At 36.2% G+C, this 21782-nt stretch overlaps 1 protein-coding gene across 5 annotated transcripts in view; it reads left to right on the top strand.

Moving 5' to 3' along the window:
* The window catches only part of BRD1 (bromodomain containing 1), a 62189-nt gene extending 40962 nt beyond the window's left edge, over positions 1-21227 (top strand). For 4 of the 5 annotated variants that reach the window (XM_065636945.1, XM_065636926.1, XM_065636936.1 and 1 more), the window contains 5 exons: positions 10187-10322; positions 11380-11507; positions 14111-14220; positions 16580-16734; positions 19476-21227. In XM_065636945.1, coding sequence (XP_065493017.1) covers positions 10187-10322; positions 11380-11507; positions 14111-14220; positions 16580-16734; positions 19476-19659 — 713 coding nt within the window. In that variant the 3' untranslated portion in view covers positions 19660-21227. Of the gene's footprint in view, positions 1-5505; positions 5731-10186; positions 10323-11379; positions 11508-14110; positions 14221-16579; positions 16735-19475 lie in introns of those variants that run through there. The other variant, XM_065636953.1, reaches the window with a different exon arrangement.
* The last annotated feature ends 555 nt before the right edge of the window (positions 21228-21782 follow it).

The raw sequence follows: 21782 nt of genomic DNA, 5'->3' as shown, positions 1-21782 counted from the left end.
CAGGACAAAACCAGGCTGCACAGCAGCCCATGAGCACCAAAGAGGCTGAGAAAGTGAAGTTTGACTAGAACACTCAAACTCATTGGGGGAGGTGCTAGTGCATTTTTTTTGCTTCTTTTTGACAAACATTTTTTTGTTTTGTTCTCTTGGGGTTTTTTCAGGTGGTTTTGGTGGGGTTTGTCTTAGTGGGATGATAGGCTGCTGAGAAACTTTGACCGTTCGCAAAGAAAATCAGGCAAATTAAGGAGAGAAATTTGAAAATAACAGGATGCTGTATTTCTTTATTTGTATTTGGCCCACTCAAGCTTTAGACAGAATTTCTGGCAACTCTACTGAGATTTTTGCCTATGTAATTTATGGTAAAATTTTGAGAAATAGGAGAGGATTTTTGTAATACATGTGGAATAAAACAAGTGCATAAAGGCAGAAAGAGGGGGAAGGAAATTATTTTATACCAGTCAGGAATTGCAGTGACATTTAAGGTAATAAAATGTTCCTTTTGGTTTTATTTCATTTAAAGAACCGTAGTATTAACTTCCTCGTCATTAAAAACCCTTTGCTTATTTCTTGATTTTATATTATTAGAATAGAGAGAATTTTGAACAACATGGTCAAGAACAGTGAGACTTGATGAACAACTAGATAAGTGGGGGTTTTGTCCTTTTCAAGCCTCATGAAGTGTGTGCATGTGTAAGTTATAATATGCATTAATATTTTAGAAATTTTTCTTGGGTCTTAAACCTATCAATTTCTTTGAAACTACTATCTTTTGGGTTATTTTTACGATACTAAGTATTAGCACCCAACTAAAAATAGCTGTGTTTTCTAAGATCAGTATAACTGAATTTTCTGTAATGATAAAAAAATATTTCTAGATGCCCTCCTGTTTTTCTTGTTGCTGTAGGAATTGTGAAGCCTTTTACTGTATTCTGGCATTTCTTTTTTGTTTGAATGCTTAGTTCATTTCTCAGCCCAGGTTTGGCTTTCTAGAAAATAAAATGTCATAGTCCTCTATGTGTTTTATCTGTGGCATTTAACACTAAATTTTCTGTGTGGTGCAAATGGTAAACAGATAACTATGGGATTTATTGAAGGCGTTGAAAATAGGGGCTGAATTTGGAGATCCACACTGTGCTTATAAATTAAGAACACACTTGCCATGGTGCTGGGGCTGAGTAAGATGACCTGTGTTCAAATTCACAGGCTTGGTTATCGTGAAGTCCCTTGTATCAGGTACCTAAGGTACCAGAGTTGATCAAATCACCATTATATTTGGCTTTTCTGTAATATCGTAGGATCATAGAATCATTTTTGTTAGAAAGGAACTTTAAAGGTCATCTGGTCCAACCCTCGCATACTCACCTATAGGTCTGATTTAAGAGATGGATGATCATAAAAATTAATCCATTGACTCCAACACTTAACTTCGGGCATTGAACCTGTAAGTCAAAACTACAGGTGACTTGGAGCTCATTCTGCTGTGACTGGAGAGAGAGGGAGACAGTTTCCTTGGTATGACTGACTGCAAGATGGATGTCTCTCAGAAAAGATGGGGGGCGGGGGGGTGTTGATGTTTCCTATTTTATTTTTCTTCCCCTCTTTCTCCCCAGGTGTTTCATCAGCCTTTGATCATTCACTTGATTACATAGCTTTTCTTTGTCTGTATGTTTTTCTAAACCAAGGATCTTCCACAAGCATTTACATGAGGCAGGACATCCTGCTGTCCTGGAGTGCTGGACGTAAGTGCTCTACAAAAACAGTCTCAAAATGGTTTTTACAAAGTCAGAAGGAAGATGACCACTTTAGTTTCTGCTGAGGCAGTACTGCAAGCGAAATTAAGAATTGGAAGTAAAAGGAAAACTCTGTGTCCTCAGGGCTCCTTTCCATGAGGGAAAGTTTGCTTAAAAAATAATTTGTGGCAGTTACCCAATATACTGTCAAAGAAAAACCTGTTTGTCCAGTTGTTAGGCTTCTTTATCAAAAGCTCCTGGGAAGAGATTAGCTTCACCCTTTCAAGCCAGAACACAGTCAAGATCTCATTTTTGCCTGGAAATGTCAAATAGGAATTAGGGATCCTTGAGCCAAGTAGAATTGGAATAGTTGCTTCAAGAAGCAATACAGCAGAGATGACACGTGAACTGTGATATTGTGTGTATGCTTGTGCATACTTCTCAAATGGAAAAGATTACATAGGCATTTCTACAGATAGAGTAGCTGGGAAATAGCATTTTGCTCGTGCTATGGGAGGAAGTGTACACATAAGAAGGTATCCTGTAAAAAGAAACATATATTACACAAGAACAGGTTAAATACTTGATACAAAGTTGCACTTATAGGTACCAAAACAGTGTTCTTGGTCAGGCTGTCAGTTGGACTTTGTCAGGCCATGCTATCCTGATGTGGTAACATTCCCCCTGCTTACATTTTTCTTTCTCTCCTCCTCCCTTCTTTTTCTTTTCTTCTTTTACTTTTCCCTTTCCCCCTTCCACCAAAGCTGTAATGATAAGCTGTCCCTCAGAAATTTATTTCTTACCATGTATCATTGGAAAAATTGGAGACGAAAGTAGATGCTGAAAACTAACCTTTGGCTGGCAAGAATGGCTAAGTACTCTCAAGTTCTAATTTTTTTTTAAAAATTTTTTTAAAATAGAAGTATTTTAGGTCTGAGGTGAAAAAAAAATACTATAGATTAATCTGATTAGATACAAAGATGTGAATGTGCAAGTCAGCCTTATTTTACCTGTGTTCAGTGCTGCCTAAAATAGCAAAGCTGGGTTGATGTTTAATAGCCCTTGATTGTCTTCACTTGATGATGCTTCAAGCACTGTCAGGTTGACTGCACCAGCAGTGAAACATCCTGTTTTGTCTTTGAAGCTCCTTCCGGTGAAGCCAGGAAGGCAATTTTAGGATTGCAATCACTGTTCATTTTTTGCTAGGCTGGAATAAATTTTTAACGCGATGTTACAGTCGCTGAAAGGATTCAGATTGTGCACTTCCCAAGTACAGAGCAAGCTGTTGTAGGAGGCTGTTCCATGCCTATAGTAATCACTGGATCTTTTATACTGAATCACCTGAAGTTTTCATCTCTCTGTGAAATACCTCTCAAGGTACAAAAGGCCTGGAAAATGAGGTCAAAAAATGCAACTGTGCAACTTAATGAGGTAACTGGTTAATGCAAGGACTTGCAGTTTACTGCGGTGTCCTCTGTGTCATCTCACATTTCTGCCTTCTCCTTTCTCTCAGTGGCAACTTTAGTTTCAGTTTCTGTTCCCTGTCCTAGAATGAGGCACCAATTAAGAACCAATTTTCTAAATAGCTGTAAAAGGCAAATAAATGGTAGATTATTTGTTTCCTTTTTAATAGCGTAAGATTGCTGGATGCCCTTACGTAAGAGAGTTCTGAAGTTCACCTGTCTGTCTGGTTCCTCTTCTTTGGATACCATGCCCCGCAATCATTTTCTCACAGTTACAGGGAAACATTTACTTTCGAAGAATAAAAAACCAAAATCCTTTAGATAGTAATTTATATATAAATAGTAGTTTATATATATACATTTTATAATGAAACCCTTTAGGTAGTAATTAGGAAAAATAAGATAGTTCCATTTAGGAAGAGGAATAGCCTGCCTTTGTAGGTCCTGCTGGGCTGCTCTGAAAGACTGCTAGGCACTAGATTTTTTTTGATGCAGTATATAGTGATACGTAATTATCATGCTTTGTTGTTATATAAGTTCAGAATGAAAATAGTCTTTATTGATGCAAGTTTTTCATCACTCTTTGAGTTTTCTTTCTTTTAATTTATATCAGGATGTTGTAGGTGATTAAATAAAAATTTCAAATGAAGAATGCGTATGAAAGTATTTTTTCTAGAGGCTCTTTACTGTTTGCATTACTGCATAATTCAGAAAAAATGTTTGGAAAAAAGATTCTGATCTTAAATCCTTGGAAGTAGTCTTTGCCTAGAAAATTAGAGGTAAACGGTCCTAAATATTACTGACTTTCTAAAGTTGTATTTCTTGGATGCTGAATGACAGACCCATTGATCTATGTGTGATTCAGGCACTTTAAGCTTGTATTTTACAGTCATCTGTGTGTGGTTTATATGTCATAAATCATATAAGCTAGAGCTGACTAAAGAATTCTGTTTGTAAAGTTTTAAATTCTTCAAGTTTTGTACTTGCACGTTTCAATGGCATTTTCTACTGTGCTACTACTGTCATCAGTCTTTTCTATACAACTAGGACAGCTGATACTCTCGAAGATGTAGAACTTTTTTTTGATAAATGTTTCTGCTTGTATGCTCTTATTTTCTTTTCATATTTTTCTGGAAAGTTGTCAAACTCCTCCACTAGTGTTGCCTCCCACTCGAATATTTTCAAATGTCTTGAACAATCGTAGTACAATACAGTGATCCTATTGTTGTAGTGCACAGAGCAACAGGCAGTTCTTGTCTTGTATAAGGTGGAGTGATTAAACGTTGATTCTTTTTCCGTTCTGTTGCACAATTTACATTCAGCTGTTTTAGCAGATTTTCATCTGATTAGCCAGAGACACCTCTTATTCCCAGATTCTGAAGCAAATTAGTCGTTACAAGATGGATTCTTAAATGTTCTTTTGCAACATATTGACCTTGACTATTTGATGAGCCACCAAACTGTATTGATCACATGCTACTTAAGTGGACAAAGATGACATTTTTCTGTTTAGGACTTGAAAGCTGCTGCTGCTTAGTGTGTAGGTGCCACATCATGGGCTCACATGGAGCTTTCTTTGCTATCTTTGACCATGACCAAATTTTAATCAAGTTTTAAAAGCTTTGTTTCCAAGGGTACTCTTCACACCAAACTTTATCATCTTTGTGAGTAACCAGCTCCCATTGTTGGCATACTGGAACCTCTTTTAAGAACTGTAAACTTTGACGTGCTCAGATATTCATCTGTGTATTCTGAAAAGAATGATTGTGTCTGATATTCTTTCTGCACTCCAGAATTTGCTGGTGGAAGTAGACATTTATAGGGTTACTTCAAGGTTCACTTCTGAAGAACTTTATGGATACCTTCCTATTGCTGCAATACACCCATTTTCAAGGTTTGCATGTTTAAGAATACAATAACTTACTTTAAAGTATTCCTTTATCCTGTCTGTGCGTACCTGTATATATAAATCCTCTTAAATTAGGGTCATCCCCCTTCTTACTCTAGCTGGAGTAATTTTTAGATACATTTCAAAACCATATTCTTGATGCCTGTCATGCATGTGGAGGCTATATTCTATGCTTTCAATGCCTTGCATATATTTTCTTATTCAAGGAGGAGGTCTGAATCAAAGTGAAACTTTTAGTCTAGTTTTGCCTCTTTTGAAACTTCAGCTGACTATTAGTGTTAAAGTATGTGGAACACTTGTATCATTCTCATTGTCTCTGGACACTGCTGTAAGGATGGCTTATTTATTTGAAACCTCTGTTTTCCTTTCAGAGAGACTTAATGGCTTTTTCACTGTCTTCCAGGTTCTCATATTAACTAATATCATACTGGGTATTTATCTCTTTGGATCCTAATTATTTTATGTTATCCTCAACATGGAATGGAATTCAATTTAATGATCATTTTGGAACACAGAAAGACAATTACATTTGAAGTAATTATTTTGGATCATGTTGAAGACACCAGCCATCCTTAAAACAAACAAAAAAAAATGAACACTGTTGGAGGAAGTCTTTGACATATATGATACTATGCTCTTCATTCAATATATTGCCCCATTTCCGTAAGTTATAAAGTTGTACGTGTTGTAGTATATGTGACACAAGTTGGGCGCAGATTTTTACCAGTCCCAGCATTCTTATTCCCAGAACGTGCTGTGTGAGAGCAGATTAGTTAAGAATGTTTTATCTCTGTCCTCTTCGCTTCCCCAAAAACCAGTCTAATCTTACTTGGAGAAGTGTACAAAAATATGTTTTACTTATTTTTGTGCATTTATGTAGTTTTAGTGAAATACCTATTTTTCTTTACTATATATTTTAATGAAGACTAACGTCACTGGTGCTGGGTAAGTGCACAAGTCAGGACTTGGTTAGTCCTTGCTTGGTAAAATGAATCTAAATAGAGTTATATAGTTGCTCTTGTGCTGTGTACAGTTGTTTTTTGAATGCTCCCAGTTTTTTTGGTGGTTGAAATTATTTAACAGTTCTCATTATTTCTCAGCTCTTCAGCTGTGGTTTTAATACAGTACTTCGTCTTACATTTGAATATACTTAGTTTTGCATCAAGCAAATCCAAATAAAGTTTCAATTGCTGTAGAATCATTTTATACAAGTTCTGCTGCTTTATTTTTGTTTCAGCAGAACTGCAAGATGTGATTACAGTCTGAAATGCACAATTCTTTGGCAGCCTTTTTTGTACATTCATGGAGCATGATGCTCCTTGGACTACGCTGAGTTTTGTTCCTCTGTCATTTTTTCCAAACGTTGCTGTTTTTCTTCAGTTACCTTTTCCTACTTCCATTTATTTGGTGTGGGTAACAAGGTTCTAACTTGCTTGATGTAGGTACACAGTGAAAGTTTTAATTGCAGTTTAAGAACAAACTGCTACTGTTGAGAAAAACTCAAAACCTTCCCTGATAAATACAATTTCCAGGGCAGTGAGAAACCTGTGAAAAAGTATCAAGCTGATCATCTTTGTCTTTTTTTTTTTTTAATCTTACTTCACAGTTGTTGCTCTTTTGAAGAAACTTAAGAGTGGAAGATAAAATCATCCACTAATTAAAGCTTTTAGTTTGATATTTGGTATTTTTTTTGAGCAGTGTTGTTCTAAATCAAGGGTGTTGGTGACAAGGAGATTCGTGTATGTTAAGTACCTGACCCAATAGAGTTTCACTCCATGACTGCAGAGAAAGCTCATTTGATCTAACAAAACCATGACCTTTTGGCATATATAAGTGGCTCATAGAGGTTTGTTGCAAGCTTACTCAGGCTACTAATCTGTAAAAGCAGGGTGAGTTACTTCTCCTATGGTTTTTCTTTATTTGACCTTCTTAGTAATACCTTTTCAACCAATAAAATGCACATTCCTTAAAGCAAATGGGGTTCTTCTTTAATCTCAGTTGTTCTAGTAGCTACAGGAGATTGGCTGTTTCTTGATTCATGGGGAAAAAGAGCTTTGTAACGATCTAAAAAAAACCCGAATTCCCAGTTATAGCATATAAATGTAGTATATCTTTTTATTCTTTGCACATCAGTGATACCACAAAGTACGTACATTTTATTGCCTGGATTTTTCTGGCAAGTTATAAGGTGACTTGGGAACTGCTGCATCTGTGACTAGATATGAGCATGTTTTGTTTAAAATATGCATTGAGGTCCTCCTTTCTTAAAATAATGCCTATTCCTTATAATTTCTGAAAAGTGGTCTGTACAGCCTTGAGTCTCATGCCTTGCGTAAGCTCATGTCATTCAGGGCTTGATAATTCAGGAAAATTACTCCTACTGAATAGCCTGCATGTTCTTTGTTTTTTGTACTTCCACAAGCAAGAGAGAAATATGTTTGAGAAGCTCTGCATTCTTTGGCACTTCAGTATTCCTGATTTGTCAGATTTTTTCCCCTGCTAGTAAACATTCCACAGATGATTGAAAAAACTCTGCTTACCGTAATCTTAAAAACCTATGCTGTTGAATTGAATTAATCATAAACTCGTAGGTTATGTTAAAACTGGACTACCGCTGCAGAGAGCTGTCTCCATCGCTGTAGTTGCATGTTTCTGTTGCATCCCTTGTTTCTCAGCATCAGCAATCAGGGAATCTCATGGTTGCTGTGTCCAGTGTGTTAAACCATGACCATATATTTCTTGGTACTGATACAATGGCAATGAGAAGAAACCATTGCAAGGGACTGAGTGCACCAAAATGTCCATTTCAGTGGCAGCACAGTCAAACTCATGGAAGCAATTAAAATGTGAAGCTACTCCATAATTTTTTTTTTGTCCTGGATATACATATGCATACAGAACCGGTGTACGTAGAGATATGTAGCCAAGTCATATTTGGCATACATATGGTTAAACATTTTATACATACTCTTATAAGAATAAACAGACATTTCCTTCTACTTTCTCAGTCCACTGGGAACCTGAACTGGACTCTGGTTCTGGTAGCAATAATTACTTTATGTGTCTTTAAATTTAAAATTTTATCTGTGATGTAACTTGTGTCTGCTGATAGCTGATTTATATTAGCTAGATGCCTGAATGATAACTTGAGTAATGCGTCTCTGGCTTGTGGCAAGATGAAAACAAAAACGGTTCTTATATTTCACTTGAAAAATAGATCTGACAGGATATCTAAGAATAAAAAATACATTATTTGCAGAGACCTAAGAGATCTTTTTATCTTTGCACAATGCTTTTTCATCTTTTCATTTCAGATGCTATGTGAAGTGTGCTGTGATAGTTTATAGGGGAATTTAAGCTTTCTCATAAAGCATACTCTGTTTTGACAGGTCTTTCAGCATAGTCTAGGACTGAAGTATTTCTTAATCTCCTGCTATTTGTACTGACTTGCTGAGAATGAGAACAAGATTAATCAATAGCATGTAGCCTGGTGCTTGAACACACAAACAATGCTTCCTTTATCATTTTCTTCTTGTCTATGAAATCAAAGGCAAATATAGGAGTTACAAAACAGCCATTCTTAAATAAATGTTCTACACTGCCAACTAAATGAAAGAGAATGCTTATATGTAAATCTTTCAAACCGTTGAATAAATCCTCCTTTTTCTCTTAAAAGTCTAAAATTGTGTTTATAGCCTAAATGGAAGGTCTCCTGGGTGTGGAGGGGGAAATCTCTTAAATCACTGTGTGGAAATGCCTTGAGATACAACTGGGTCATACAAAGTAACTTGCAGAGCTCAAGTTCCTTAGTTGTCAGCCTTCCTCAGAGAGGTTTCATAGCAAACAGACTGGAAGAATTAGAGTTTATAAAAGGGAGTTCTGCTGTAATTGTCTTATAGTCTAATGCTCTATGGAGAGGCAGGTGAAATTACATAAGCTTATTTGACTATGGCTGAGTGAACAAACTCATGACTTTTAAGACTCTTGATAACAGGATGGCTGGAATGGGCAGCTCTTTTTCGCGTTATGAGGAGCATGCTGGTCATATGCCATAAGTAAAAACTTCACTTTCTTGTAAGGAAATAAGTGTGCTCAGAGTTGAATTTGTGTTAAAATTTTGTTCTCTTTGCAGTCTACAGCTCACAGTAGTTGATTGCAGACTAGTACCATTGTCTTTAGCCAGTTCACTTCTGTTGATAGTCTTGAGTCTCTGTTGGAGTCTTTCTTTTTTAGTTCTGATTTCTCTCTGCTCTCCTTGGGAAAGTCTTCAGGATGCTGTCTTAAACCTCTTAATTTGTCTCTTTAGTCAATTATGGAAATGGCTTAATAATAACTATGCTGTTTGTGAATTAGCAAACCCAGAGCAGGATTGGTAGTAGCCCATAGAATCAGTAGCTTGTATATAAAAGCCTTTTAAGTATTCATTACAATTATTAAATTAAAATACAATATCCTCGGACATGTATAAACTTGTGCGAGGGAAGCACAGTCAAAACAGTAACATGCGTATTATGATTGTTCACCAAAAACAGGCAGGATAATGTCAGTCTGAACTTCCTAAAATGGAAAGACTTTCAGGAAGAACTAGAGAGCATCAGAAGGGAATCCCTACCCCTCTTTACTTCCAGTGAGGGAAAGGGATTTTCAGAATTTATTGGCTTACAGTTGTAACACTGTATTTGAATGGGTCTTGTGTTGAGTTGGTAAATCTGCCTGGTTCGTAACTTTTTTTTTCCTTATTTTTTTTCTACTCAACTTCTGCAGCCTGTCTTAATAGCTGGAAGCATTACCTACAAAGACCGATTTGATATTTCATTTGGCATTTCCCATGTTATAATTTTCATGATTTTTTATGTTACCTAAATTTCCATGCTGTCTTTAAAATATGGACTACAGGAACCTCCTGTTTATAATACTGTGTTTTGAAATGGAATATTTTCTTAATGTTCATGTTCTTTCCTTTTCGTCACATCAAAATACTGAAGTGCAGAACAATAATGATACAATGTGTGAATACAAAAAGGTGTTAATGAAAACGATGTGGTTTCCAGTTTGATGCAGTTTATTTTTGTGTTATGCTGTAGGTCTGTCAAATGGTTTTGGAGATGAAAGTAAAGACAGAGCATTAGATGATACGCCAGGAAGAAAAGTTGAACCTCGTCGCCGCTGTGCATCAGAATCTAGCATTTCGTCTAGTAACAGTCTTTTGTGTAACTCAAGGTAAAACTGTAAATCTGACATGTAAATTTGAGACTGAATATATCAGTTTTCTATACTGCTTGTGACCCATATCGGAGGATTGCATAAATTTTAGAAAAAAGAATACTTGGCTATGCTTCTCTTTTCTGTATAGATACGTATACATTATTGTGCATATAGTATGTTGTTTTAGCTAGCTTCCTAATCGTGAACACTAAAAATGGATGTGTTTATTTTGATGAGGGGAGGAGAAGAGCCATTTCCAAAGCAGAATCTTGTACACAGGGAGGGTAAATTCAGTAGCTGTGGAACTGTAGATTAGCAGTCTGTGATTTGGACTGCTGGCTGATTACTGCAGTGATGGCAGTACAATGGTGTACAACACCAACTATTCACCTTCCCTTTGTGAAGTCTGTTGTTAACCATAGGACTGTCAGAATGGTCACCTCTGCCACCATTGATAAATATCTCTCCATCACCAATGGTGCACATCTTCCAAAAGTACACTGATCTCTGGTACGAGGTAGCTGTCTTCAGTCCTGGGCTATGAGGATGGGTCATATAGAAGTATAGGGTAAATCTGTTAGAGGGAAAAAAGTCAGCTTTATACATGTGTTCAAGATTGGTATTTAACTGTTTAAGGGAAGGATGTTAATGCGCTCAAGTTAAACAGGCTTTCAGAAATAAAGAGACTTTAATATTGCATCTCTTGTAAATGTGATATATTGACAATTTGATCTAGAATAATTGCTCTTCAGATTCTATGTTCTCTTAAAGAAAACTCCAGTGTGCAGAGAACAGATTTCTCATTTTTTGTATAGACATGACCTGTACAGCAGTTGAGCTGCAGTTGCATACTGTGTGTCTTTTGCTGATAACCAGGCATATCTGTGCATGAAAAGAATCTGGATTTTTGGCTTTTATCTTGTTGTTTTGTGTTTGTTACATAAAATCTGTTAAAACTTGCTGCTCTGATTTTACTGTGTACTGATGAATTTTAAATTATTTTTCAAAGTCTTGATTTATAGTCAACAATGGTAATTATTAAGTCATGGTTTTAATATTAATACTTTCATAGTTTCAGCCTACCAAAATGTGGTAAAGGTAAGCCTGCACTTATACGAAGACACACACTGGAAGACCGAAGTGAATTGATATCATGCATTGAAAATGGAAACTATGCCAAAGCAGCAAGAATTGCAGCTGGTAACTATAAATAATTGTGTTCTTAATAATATTGTATAACTATAATTTTGTCCTTTTATTTGACAGATTCTAGCATTCTTATTTTTGCCGCTGAAATACATTAAGCATTTTGAAAGCAGTGTTGATAGCATTGCAGAAACTACTCGTTTCTGCTTTTGACTCAAGACTTTGAAGAGAATAGGATCTGATTTCGGTTTTTTTGATTAATAAGTGGTATTTAAAATGATCAGTCAACTCTAGTAATACAAGCAGAACTTGGTCTGAAGTACTATTTGTGGTTCTGTCAATATTTTTCTTTGTTGGGCTTTTTGATTTAGGGTTTATTCCTTATATACTGTTTTGCATAAACATGTTGACACATGGGTGAGACATGGGTCGTCTTTGATTCAGGAGAAAAATGAAATTGGAAAGAAGTGGAAATTTCTAGGAATGTAGAGGATAGTAAGTTACCAGATTTTAGGGAAATAACTGTGTTCTGGTGATAAGTTTTCCACCTCTTTCCATATTTTAATTGCATTACAAGATGTAGGTAAGTTGTCTCTTCCATAAGTAGAACTGGGTTTGTGTGGTGCAGTGCTCCCGCGTCCCATGCTGAAGCTGGTCATTGACTTTCAGGTGTCTAGCAGGCCTGTCTTGAGTTTCTGATCTTACAACCCTTCTTCCTTTCACACTGGGTGTTCCTTGTCCAGAACTCTTTCATGTCTTTCTAGCGCTTTTATCTGACTCTTTTGTTTGCCTTAGTCTGTCTTTCCTTCCCATATGATCAATTTTTTCTTTCTTGCAGCTAATCTGTTTTCAGCTACTGCTTCATCACTCTCAGGTTAACTGTATTATCTGTATAGTAACCTCCTATACAGGAATTAACCTTTTCTGTTGGCTTTTCTTACTCGGTCCTGGGTAGTCTTATATTTAACACTTTCAACTTGAAGAATTCCTGTACCTGTTTTTTCAGAACTGGACTTCTACAGTGATTTACTTTGATTAGTAAAGTCCCAGATTTTGCAAAGAAACTTGGATAAAGGGTTGTTCATTCTTGGCAAAATGTCTCAAACAGTTCTGTTTGACAGAGCAGATACGCTTTGGAAACACAGTGCTTACAGTTATGCTGTCTTTAGGTCCCAGGAATACCTTGTTTCTATTTACAAGATGCTGTGTCAGAACCTATGATATGATATGATTTGTTGTAATACTGCAATTAATGACGGGGTGCAGTTTTGCCTTGGTTAATGGCTGTAGTCATTGCGATGTACGCACAGTGAAATACATTAGTTCAAATGCAGACAATGTTACAGGAGTGCAGCTGCAATCACAAAGCCAAGTGTGCTGTTTTCTGTAATACTGAGACTTGTGAGACTGAGGTATGCTTTAGAACCAGGTCTACTCAGTGTATTAGACAAGTCAAGACTACTATGGAAAAATATGTTCTATGTTGAAATATAAAGGTTATATTGAGATACAAATACAGAGGAGGAAATAAAGTTTCAAAAGTGACTCAGAATTCCGTCTGACCTTTGGGGCTTGGACTTGTAGGCTTAACTGGGTTTTCTTGGTTTTCGAAGAGAGTTATCTGTATGTAATAGCTTGTCCTTGGTGTGCAAGAGTACTGGAAGATCCATACACATGTGCTATGAGTGGTTTTCATTAATAGCTGCTGTGTGCAGAGATGTGCTGAGGTTTGTAGGACTGGGTTCCTTTATAGGGTCAGGAAGTTGTTGTGCCGAAGTAGCAATGTGTTCTTCTGCCTGTCCCTCCTGAACCTTGCCCGATCCTTTTGCTTGGCTATTCCTTGTTCCCTGATCCAAGATTCTTATCTAGTTCTCCTGTTCCCAGGCTCTCTCATGCATTTTGTCCCCATCTTTGTCTAGTCAGTTGATTCACCGTCTTGTCAGATTTTTTTTTTTCTCTCTCAGTAAATCTTAGATGGTGTTTTTTCCAGCAGTGGCTAGATGGTGCCTTTCCCTTCATTCACATCAGACTGATGAGGAAGAGTGACCAGGGGGCAAGTTGCAGGGGAACGTTTTGCTGCTTTTCACTCAAAATAGCTTTACCCTCTGCGTGTTCTTAATTTGAACAGGTAACCTTGACAGAAGAGAGAACACTTTGTCCAGTCAGGAGTTACATAGTAAAAGGAAAGTCTCCATTTATCATTTGTGCTAAAGAATGATCCATCAACGCTATGTGAAGTTGCATCTTCAATCCCATCACTTCTTTGCCAGAATTGTTGACGTAGTTTCAAAAGAAACTGGTTATTTGTAGTACCATGATTTTATGTTTTGTTTTGAGCTTTTTCAAAGGGGAAGGATTATTGGAATTTGGCAAACACTTGCATTCTGAGAATTAAGGTGTTTGAAGATATGCTGTTTCTAGAAGTGTCTAAAAACTTGTTCTTTATTTGTAGGCTTGGATTAAATAAGTACTAGTATCATTTAAAGAGCTGTTACGAACCTTACCTGCTTTTTATCGATACCTGCATGAAAAGTTGGTTTGCTACATGGATTCTAATGATCATGAGATATTGATGAGAAAACAAAGAACTGTGGAAGATTTGTCTGAGATTTCATGCTTTAACATTTTAATTTTATATTTAATCATTATTTTTTTAGAAGTTGGGCACAGCAGCATGTGGATTTCAACTGATGCTGCAACATCTGTTCTTGAGCCTCTAAAAGTGGTATGGGCCAAATGCAGTGGATATCCTTCTTATCCAGCTCTGGTAAGTACACAGCTTCCCATCAGTATGCTAGTGACACTGTTTCTGGTCTGAAAATATCAGTGTGTGAACTTGAAGTAATTGATAAATTCCCATTCAGGTTGAATAAAGGTGGCTTATTCTGTCCTCTTTACTCCATGCATCCAGTTTTTAAAATTATTGCAGTATCACTTGTTGAGTCAATAATCTCTACTACCCTGCCCATCTTTTGAGATGTGTAATACCAGTTGTCATGGTTTAATGCCAGCTGGCAACTGAGCACCACCCAGCTGCTCACTCACTCACCCCAGTGGGGTGGGGAAGAAAATCAGAAGGGTAGAAGTGAGAAAACTCATGTGTTGAGATAAATACAGTTTAATAGGTAAATCAAAAGCTGCACACACAAGCGAAGCAGAGCAAGGAATTCATTCACAACTCCCTATGGGCAGGCAGGTGTTCAGCCATCTCCAGGACAGCAGGGCTCCATCACATGTAACGGAAACTTGGTAAAGACAAACACCATCACTCCAAACATCTCCCGGTTCCTTCATCCTCAGCTGTATATGCTGAGCATGATGTCAGATGGTATGGAATATCCCTTTGGTCAGTTGGGGTCAGCAGTCCTGCCTGTGTCCCCTCCCAGCTCTTTGTGCACTCCCAGCCCACTCACTGGTGGGGTGGGGTGAGAAGAAGAAAAGGCCTTGACTCTGTGTGAGCACTGCTTAGCAGTAACTAAAACATCGCTGTGTTATTAACACAATTTTCAGCACAAATCCAAAACACAGCCCCATACTAGCTACTGTGAAGAAAATTACCTATCCAAACCAAAACCAGCACACCTGTCTCAGTAGTCCTTGTTTTCACAGTATGTATTTCTGTTTAAAGGATCAACTAGTTAAGCATTGGTTAGACAACATCTTAGTGTTAGAACTGTAAGATATCTTCTGCAAAATGAGTGTAAAAATACTCTGATTCTGCAGTTCATTAAAGAAACAAAAATCTTGGTAGACTCGAAATGAATTAATGTATGCAGTTGTGAACGATGTACTGGGAACATAAAGCTGTTGCACCCGTGTTATTTTAGGAGAAATACACACAGTTCTACTTAAAGCTTGCAGAGAAAATGTTGTCGATAAAGTGTTTGGCTTCAGGCATTTGGGCTTATAGAAGCATTTCATACACTATGGCTTGTTTTATATAATAGACTGGACAATCATGACTTTTAATATATGTGTGCTGGGGACATCAGGAAATGTGATCATACGGAGTCAGGTTAAAACCTGTGGAGGTGAGATTCAGAACACTTGAGTTTAAGTATGTTCAGTGGGTGACTTGAACACTTTGGGTCAGATGCTGAAAATGTGATTGATTGTCTCTTGAGTGGTGTTAGAACTTTAGTGTTAGATTTAAGGTGATCGTGACCAAAAGGCTCATTTTCTGCCCGCTCCGTTATGTCAGCGCTTGTGTTTCTCTGAGTGCCTGAGGAGAGTTGATTGAGGACTTAAACCTCAGTTAAGAGAAGGAAGTTCTCCTGATTTCTACAAACTCCCCACAGTGTTAATTTTCTGTTGATTTAGTTCCCATAGTCAGTTTACTGTGGTTTAAGATTGGTGCCAGTGTGGCTGCTAGAAAAGCACTAAGAGTTTGTAGGGTAGGAGATGGGTGAAACAGGCATGGAGTAACATAACCCCTCTTTGGTGGAAGCTGAGCACTTGATAATGCTCTTACAAAGGAGTTTTTACATCACCCTGATTAGTTTAATGTTAGCATTAAACGAAACTTTCCCCCTTCGCAAACCTTATTTTAGAAAGAATTTGTGATTGTAACTGCATGTTTTGCTGAAAACTGAGTCTTTAAATTGGATATGCAAGATATTTGAAAGTGGCTTCTGCTTTCTTTTTTTCTGTTATGTTTTTTGCTTGTTTAGAGGGTTTTTTCCTCCAGATTTTGTGTGTGAGGCTCATATTTTGCAGAAACAAATATTTTTACCTTAACATAGGTTGTTTCTTTAAGGTATCTGAAAATCAAACCAAAATTTGAGGCCAGTTATTGCTTTTAGAAACACTAGTTGAACTTTCTCTTTCTGAAACCTGCTTGTCAGTCTGCAAAATTGCACTAAGTGAAATTTCGATGTGACTTTAAGAAGAACTGATATGGGTCAAAAATGCTCTAGAGAGATTTTTTTGAGTTGAATCTACTGCTGTGCCTCCACTGTGCCTATTCCGCTTATGTCAAGAAGTTATGTGTGTAACACAAAACCACTTTATACGCAGTGAGTGTTTAGTGTGTGATTATTTTCCTATTACTTTATTTGTAATGCCTCCTTAAAATAAATTATGTCATTGTAAAAAAATTAGGAACTGTCCTTTCTTCTTTTTTACAGATTATTGACCCTAAGATGCCTCGTGTTGCTGGCCATCACAATGGTGTTACTATACCAGTGCCACCTCTGGATGTACTGAAAATTGGAGAACAAATGCAGACCAAATCAGATGAGAAACTATTCCTAGTACTATTTTTTGACAATAAAAGAAGTTGGTATGTTATTGAAATGTATTGTTTGATGCAGTTACTTAAAATTTTAAAAATCTGTACATTTAGTCTAAAAGAAAATGGAAACATTATCTTCCTTTGTATATATTTCATATGGAAGTATCAACTGTAACATTTAATGTTTGAGTCTATTCTTGGACCAAGTCATATCATCACTGAAATATACCTTTCTTCGGTTAGTTTGGAAGAAAATAATATGTCATTAAATAATCTTTTGGTTTGATTTACAAGCTCGTTTCATTTATTGATCTAATAAATTGCCTCTTTGGCTAAACAGATTTTTTTTTTAAAAGATAATAATCTGTATAATTTATCTATATCAGCCTTGCCTTGCAAATGGCAACACCCAACACCTTTTTTTCCCCCCAGTCTCCTCAAGTGCATTTTCTTTCAATTTTTAACCTCTCTAGTTAAATACTTTGTTAACACTCTCATTTGAAGTTCTTAGCCCTTTCTACATTTTTTTGTGAAACCTTTCTTTTTCCATTTCTTTCGGTATTGGCAATATGCCGTGTGGAACCTGAAGGGATAATCACATATTGAAACAGTATTTTCTCCTTCCACTATCACTTTGTGTGTGTGTGTATTATTGTTTTGTTGGGATATTTTTTGCCAGATACAGAAGTTTTTCATCTATTCCTTTTTCTTCCCTTCATCATATTCTATATTGTTCTGTGTTGTTCTCAATCCCTCTCCAGGTTTCCACACAGGTCATGCTAGCTTTAAATCTTTTTATACCTCAGTTTTACTCCTGAATTTGCTTCACTTTCAGATATCATTTTCCTCTTCAGCTTACTATATGTGGTGTCCAGAAATGCTGCCATTCTGGACTCTCTCTGTCCCAGTACACTATCACCTAAATAACTTCTTGCCTGAGACTTAGAACTGGTGTTTGCTTTTCTGTCACCATAGATCTTTTGGCATGATCACAATTCTTTGGCTTGCTCTCTGTTCTTCAGTTCTTTTCTTAATTAATTGGTACTTCTTCATGATCATCTTTGTTCAGTTGCAGAGGATTCCATGATATCCTGTGTTCTTCTGCCTTTGTTCATGGAGAACATCCAAATTTAAACATATTCAGTATTCCGTTTTTCCTTTCTCTTATTGGTATCACGAGTATAATGCATGCTCTCCCTAGCCACTTTCTTAATAATTACCATGACTGCTGCTTGAAATAATTACCATGACTGCTGCTTGATCTTTCTTGGGAGTCCTCTGCAGCTTAAACATTTTGGATTTGTAATCATATGCAGGTGACCCTAAATCTTGCAAATAGTATGCAAAGCTATCTGTAACGGATACTCTGCATAGATGGACAGGAAAAACTAAATACTTTCCTTCCCTTTCCCCTTCTAACCTCCACCCCCACCCCCCAGCTTTTTTTGGTGATGGCTCTTTTATCCTGATTCTTTTGGCACCCACCATTGTAACGCACTTTTTGCCTCTTTTACTCCTGAATCCATGTCTGTGATTTTCATTCACTTGCAGGGTGTATTTCATCTTCAGTCTGTGATACCAGCAACTACCTTTTCAGATAGCCGTCTTTGTTTCTTCTCCTTCACCACTTGCATCTGGAGGACTTGGCAAACTTTCTGTTAAAAATATGTTCTTAAAACTTCCCTCTGATTTGTATTAAAACTGATAATGCTTAGACTGCTGCTTCTCATGGTGATGTTGCTGTTCTTTACTGTTCTGTCTGTATCCTTGTACTGACTCTTTAAATTTTTTTGGTTTCTATGTATGTGCTTAGTACAATAGGGTTGTAGTTTAGAGTGCTTTAATAAAAAACAGTATTTCAAGAGGCAGTTTTATTCAGTTGAAAAAAAAATCTTGGAATAAATTGTTTTATATCAGACTTTTCTGTCTGATTTGCAGTTGGTTTGGCTCTAAGTGGTCTTCCAAACTGAAGCATGGCTTCTGTTGTTTGTAGGATTGGGACTACAGTAACGTACTTCAGTAGATATTCATTAGTTTACCTGATTTTTGTTTTCCTTAGCATTTGTAACTTAAGCAAACAGGATTAAGATAAAAAGATTTATGGAAATGAAGTAAATGTAGGTTACACTTTTAATTAAATACTTAGAATTCTTTCCCTTTAACTAGAAGAATGGAGCATAGAGTTTCTTTAGTTATCACTCTTCTATGCCCAGGTTATAATGAGATTCATGGGGCTTAAAATGGAAAAGTACTCTGAATATTGAGTTAGAGGGATTTCATACTGCAGGGTAAAAGCATACTAAGCAGAACTTCCTTGACAGTTCAGCTTTCTCCATAAGGACAAAACTGAGATGCCTTAAATGTAAGGCAAAAATTAATCATCTACAAGTTCCTTGTAATAATGGAAATAAAAGACTGAAGAGAAACAATACTGTGTCAGGTGAATCTTGAGTCACATTCGTTGTTAGTTGCTGCTGCCTGTTCTTAAACTAAACTGTATCAGTATTTCATTCTCTTTTTTTCAGTCGATACTTAATATCAGTTATTAAATAAGTATAATTGAATTGAAATGTATTCTTAGTTTTGTGGAAGAGACTTTCTTAATATTTTGTGGTTTTAAAATATTTAAGGCAAGTAAGCACTATCTTAAAAGGAATTTTATCACTTTATTTAAGATAGTAAAGCTGATCTACTATATGAGAAACACAGTATAGCGGCTCCGACATTTCTGGACAAACTTTTTGAATTTATTCTATATTTACCATACATATTTTTCCTGTTTCATACAGGCAGTGGCTTCCCAAATCCAAAATGGTTCCCCTTGGGATAGACGAGACCATAGACAAGTTAAAGATGATGGAAGGACGTAACTCGAGCATACGAAAAGCAGTAAGAATTGCTTTTGATCGCGCTATGAATCACCTGAGTCGAGTCCATGGAGAACCAGTCAGTGACTTCAGTGACATTGACTAACAGATTCTACCAAGGCATGAAAACCACCACACAGACTTGAACTCTACTAATATGAACCTCTTTGTCTAAAAGAATGTATTGAAGATATAACCCCTTAATTGTTGATTCAGTGGCTGAGTTCTGCAAACTTGAAATATTGAGCAATTCTTCTAAATCACCATTGCCATATCGATTAATGATTTTATCGTGTTGTAGTTTGGAGGATTTTCCACTAAACCTGTTAAAATGTCTTGTTCATAGTGTTCATAATTGTACATAAATGTATATTCAACACTTAACTTATTCTGATTTTAGAAGTAGCTCTTTAATTCCTTTTGTAATTTTGCTGGGGAGGGAATTGGTTTTTGTTTCCATGCTTTTTATTTTTTTCTTTCTTTCTAAGGTTAAGTTACCTAAGCACCATCTTCCAGCTTAAGGTGTTTAGTGGATCTTAAAGTGTAATATCAAAATGGCATCAAATATATGTTTGCCTAAATCATATACGTTATGGTGCTGCTTATATCATTTCTTCCTTGGTCTGTAGCTTCTGAAAAAGACTTCTGAATGTTTGTGTAAATTGTTGCTCTTTGCACAAAGTACCACATATTTAAGATTGATGTAAATTTACAATTACAAATATGTATTTTAAGAAAGGCAGTTGCATTATTTTGGAGGGTACTTTGTGAGAAAGACATCAAGAAAAAATTATACTATGTACATCACTTGCAAATCACCAAAAACACTCCATTTGTTGCTCAAAATAACAAGATTGTTTTTGTTTTGAACAAACCTGGCTTAAAGCCTGCAAGCACATTATTTCTTTCAAAACCATATCCCATTTATCTCCCATTGATTTAATTTTGTTTGTGTGCCTCCCTGTGTTTTATTTATTGTAGAAAATGTATTAATTTGCTTTATAATGAAAAATAAAATTGACAAATATATTGATACGCATTTTTATACAGGCACATGAGAAGACAACTTGCTTTGGGAGAAAAGTGTATTGGAAATTGTATAAAATAACTTGATGGTTTGTGTGTAATTTGATTTTTTTTGTAACTTGTAATCTTTTGTTTCCAATGAGGAGATTTATGTAACTTTTAATTTAGAACACTTTGGTAGCAATAGAAACTTTGGATACATTTTTGTATGGTACATGTGATGTATATAGAATTAGTACTTTATTTTTATTTTTAAGAAGTAAAGCATTATGTTTGGGCAGGGGGAAGAAGGAGGGTGGGTTTCCAGAACTGCATTTTTATATTAAAAAGAAAAAAAATAAAGTCAAGATATTGATTGTTGTAGCTACTTTATTCCTACCTTCACTGAGATACTGAGTTTGTAACAATGAAAATGGCAAGGTATGTTTGCAATGTGATTTATAATGACTCCATTATTTATAAATGCACTGTGTTTGAACTCTTTTGCAGTGATATCTTAAATACTGTACCAAGTTATATAATATGAAACACCAAATAATGCATATGAATGCACGAAGTATTTATGCCCAGCTTTTTTATAAAGGATTAGCAAATACAGCAAAACCAATACTTTTAAAATCTTTTTTTTTTAAACTTCATTGAATAGCATACTTCATTGTTAAACTTGCTTGAATCTTTATTTTAAAGGGACAATTACTTTTTAAATAGTTTTTAATGTTTTTATTCTCTATTGTTTGTAATACCCCCTTAGAAGCTTGAAATAAAATTTCTTTCTCAACTGTTAATTTTGTCCTGAATTTAGCCCCTGAGATTTTGCTGTAGAGCCCATTTTCTTACTCCATGACTGAGCTGTTACAGAGGTGCTAGTTCAAGAACCTGATTGTTTTCTTGCTGTGGGATGCAGCGTCATCCTTACCGAGCCCTCCACCTGGTAGGTATCCTAGCAAGCTGCACTAGCTGGGTCCACTTGCCTATGATGGACTCTAATAATTAACTACAGATATGAGTTGGATAAATTTCACAAATGATCAAGCAAATAGTTTTGTCAGTCCTGACGGTAAACACAGCTTTAGGGGGAGCAGTGATGGCAGGTACCCTGTAGAGATGTTCGTGGAGGTGTGTGGCTGTAATAGAAACAACAGGCACATCAGGTAGAAAAATAAAATGTAAATTCAGTTGTTTGCCTTAAATAGAACTGTAATG

The sequence above is a fragment of the Caloenas nicobarica genome, chromosome 1, assembly GCF_036013445.1.
Source record: "Caloenas nicobarica isolate bCalNic1 chromosome 1, bCalNic1.hap1, whole genome shotgun sequence".
NCBI classification, from domain to species: Eukaryota; Metazoa; Chordata; class Aves; order Columbiformes; family Columbidae; genus Caloenas; species Caloenas nicobarica.
Note: the sequence above shows the minus strand (reverse complement) of the source record. Positions and strands in the feature narration are given on the sequence as shown.